The following is a 3,254-nucleotide window of genomic DNA, read 5'->3' on the forward strand; positions in this document are numbered from 1 at the left end:
TACCGTACGTATACTATATACTTCTACTATGGTCGTCGTCGTCTCTCTTCTAATAGTAGTACTGGTCGTCTCTTACTACCGTACTACGTCTCGTGTGTGTGTGTGTGTGTGTGTGTGTGTGTGTGTGTGTGTGTGTGTGTGTGTGTGTGTGTGTGTGTGTGTGTGTGTGTGTGTGTGTGTACAAATATATGCCCATCACTAACATATTTAACAATACAGGGGTGTATCCAGGATTTTTTCTGGGTGGGTCGTGATCATAATTTTTTGGACCTTTTCACAATGAAATAACAGCAAGATGTGATTCAAATGTCAATACAATTTAATTGAAACCAAAAAATTTTGTTTCCAAAAAAACATTTCAGTTTTTTAAAACAAAAATTTGAAGTTTTTTGATCAGTTTTTTTAAACAAGTTTTCTGACTCAGTTGAAAACAGTCTTTTGAACTGTTTATCTTGTCTTTGTCCTGATCTTGTCTTGTCTTGATCTTGTCTTGTCTTGATCTTGTCTTGTCTTTGTCTTTGTCTTTGTCAGAGTCTTTGTCTCTCTTTTTTGAACTCAGTTTTTTTAAACAAAAAATTGTGTTTAAAAAAAGGCTCAGTTTCAGAATTGCTGGAATTAGGATAGATTTACGTCACGCAATTAGCAAGGTCTTTGGACTCATTGCTGGTACCTGATCAATTGTGCTTTTTCATTTATGTCATTGTGTGAAAAAGCCGAAAAAAATGTCTTTGGAAAAAATGTGGACCTTTTGAAATTTTGGGGGGTCGTAAGACCCTCACGACTCCCCCCCCCCCTGCATACACCCATGCAATACATATAACAATCTCTAAAACGCCGGTAATTAAAGACAAATTAATGATTCATTATAATTTTTCATAATAGCACATATTCATATTCGGTGAAAGTGGAATTGGAATTTGTACATCCGATGAAAGGTCACACATTTCGCTCTGGAAGTTGTAGTCAAACGATGAGCAGATAAGTTTCGAGTTGCAATACTCGGCGCAGGCTACGATATCAACTGATAACATTTTCTGCAAAACAAAACAAAAATATAGAATAGATGTTAGCAAATACTTGTGCAAATTAACAAACTGTACAAAATGTTTTGTTGGTACAGAATGCTGTTAACACTATATTAGATACGCGAAGACTCGCTAAGTGGGAAAGCCTATTTATATCATTAATCACCTTTGATTAAGCTTACAATTTAGCCGACGGAGATGTTTCAATTCAATAATATACTAATTATTATTTAAAAATTACAACTTAACGTATAAAACAAGGGATAGCATATATACTAATAAATATTTGAAGATTTACTAATTAATATATGAAACAAGAGATTACGTACGGCGTTTTCACGGCTCGAGAGGAACATATTCAACACGACGAGGTAGCCAGGTATAGAAGGACATTTCTCCAAGGGCTCACTGCAGTCCAGACCTCCAAAGTCAGTAGGACATTCGCAAGATGTATTGAAATAAAGAGGGTCTACAACACACGTGCCAAATGTGCAGTCAACTCCCTCACAGGGATCAATCTCGCACGCGTCACCAGCTATTCCTGTCGGGCACACACACGAGGCATTAAAGGAGATGGGGTCAACAACGCAAGTACCAGTGTTACAATCTAATGTACTGCATGGATTCATCTCACACATAACTCCAAACACACCTTGAGGACAGAGGCAGAATGGATCATACGAACCAGGATCGACCAGACAAGTACCGTTGTTGCAATCCAGTGCACTAGTACTACATGGGTCCATATTACACATGGGTCCTATTATTCCATGAGGACAAGCACACGAGGCAGTATAGTCAAGGGGATTAACAACGCAAGTACCAGTGTTACAATCTAATGTACTGCATGGATTCATCTCACACATAACTCCAAACACACCTTGAGGACAGAGGCAGAATGGATCATACGAACCAGGATCGACCAGACAAGTACCGTTGTTACACTCCGTTGTACTACATGGGTCCATATCACACATTGCTCCTGTTATTCCATGAGGGCAAGCACACGAGGCAGTATAGCTAAGGGGATCAACAACGCAAGTACCAGTGTTACAATCTAATGTACTGCATGGATTCATCTCACACATATCTCCAAACACACCTTGAGAACAGAGGCAGAATGGATCATACGAACCAGGATCGACCAGACAAGTACCGTTGTTACACTCCGTTGTACTACATGGGTCCATATCACACATGGCTCCTGTTATTCCATGGGGGCACAGACAAGCGGGGGCATAGGAAACTGGGTTAATAAGACAAGTACCGCTGTTGCAGTTTAATGTACTGCATGGGTCCACTTCACACATTGCTCCTGTTATTCCATGAGGACAAACACACGAGGCAGTATTGCTAAGGGGATCAACAACGCAAGTACCAGTGTTACAATCTAATGTACTGCATGGATTCATCTGACACATATCTCCAAACACACCTTGAGGACAGAGGCAGAATGGATCATACGAACCAGGATCGACCAGACAAGTACCGTTGTTGCAATCCATTGTACTACATGGGTCCATATCACACATGGCTCCTGTTATTCCATGGGGGCACAGACAAGCGGGGGCATAGGAAACTGGGTTAATAAGACAAGTACCGCTGTTGCAGTTTAATGTACTGCATGGGTCCACTTCACACATTGCTCCTGTTATTCCATGAGGACAAACACACGAGGCAGTATTGCTAAGGGGATCAACAACGCAAGTACCAGTGTTACAATCTAATGTACTGCATGGATTCATCTCACACATATCTCCAAACACACCTTGAGGACAGAGGCAGAATGGATCAAACGAACCAGGATCAACCAGACAAGAACCATTGTTACACTCCGTTGCACTACATGAGTCCATATCACACATTGCTCCTGTTATTCCATGAGGGCAAGCACACGAGGCAGTATAGCTAAGGGGATCAACAACGCAAGTACCAGTGTTACAATCTAATGTACTGCATGGATTCATCTCACACATATCTCCAAACACACCTTGAGGACAGAGGCAGAATGGATCATACGAACCAGGATCGACCAGACAAGTACCGTTGTTGCAATCCATTGTACTACATGGGTCCATATCACACATGGCTCCTGTTATTCCATGAGGACAAGCACACGAGGCAGTATAGGAAACGGGATCAACAACGCAAGTACCAGTGTTACAATCTAATGTACTGCATGGATTCATCTCACACATATCTCCAAACACACCTTGAGGACAGAGGCAG

The 3,254-nt window shown here is 41.2% G+C and overlaps 1 protein-coding gene across 1 annotated transcript in view; it reads right to left on the reverse strand.

Annotated features, from left to right (window-relative positions):
* The window catches only part of LOC106816316 (neurogenic locus notch homolog protein 3-like), a 38,878-nt gene that overhangs the window by 1,763 nt on the left and 33,861 nt on the right, over positions 1-3,254 (reverse strand). The window contains exons 5-8 of the mRNA XM_014820897.1: positions 2,794-3,237; positions 2,128-2,271; positions 1,355-1,566; positions 924-1,034 (exon numbers count right to left, since the gene is read on the reverse strand). Coding sequence (XP_014676383.1) covers positions 924-1,034; positions 1,355-1,566; positions 2,128-2,271; positions 2,794-3,237 — 911 coding nt within the window. The remainder of the gene's footprint in view (positions 1-923; positions 1,035-1,354; positions 1,567-2,127; positions 2,272-2,793; positions 3,238-3,254) is intronic.

Source organism: Priapulus caudatus, unplaced genomic scaffold, assembly GCF_000485595.1.
Source record: "Priapulus caudatus unplaced genomic scaffold, Priapulus_caudatus-5.0.1 Scaffold1346, whole genome shotgun sequence".
Classification (NCBI taxonomy): Eukaryota; Metazoa; Priapulida; class Priapulimorpha; order Priapulimorphida; family Priapulidae; genus Priapulus; species Priapulus caudatus.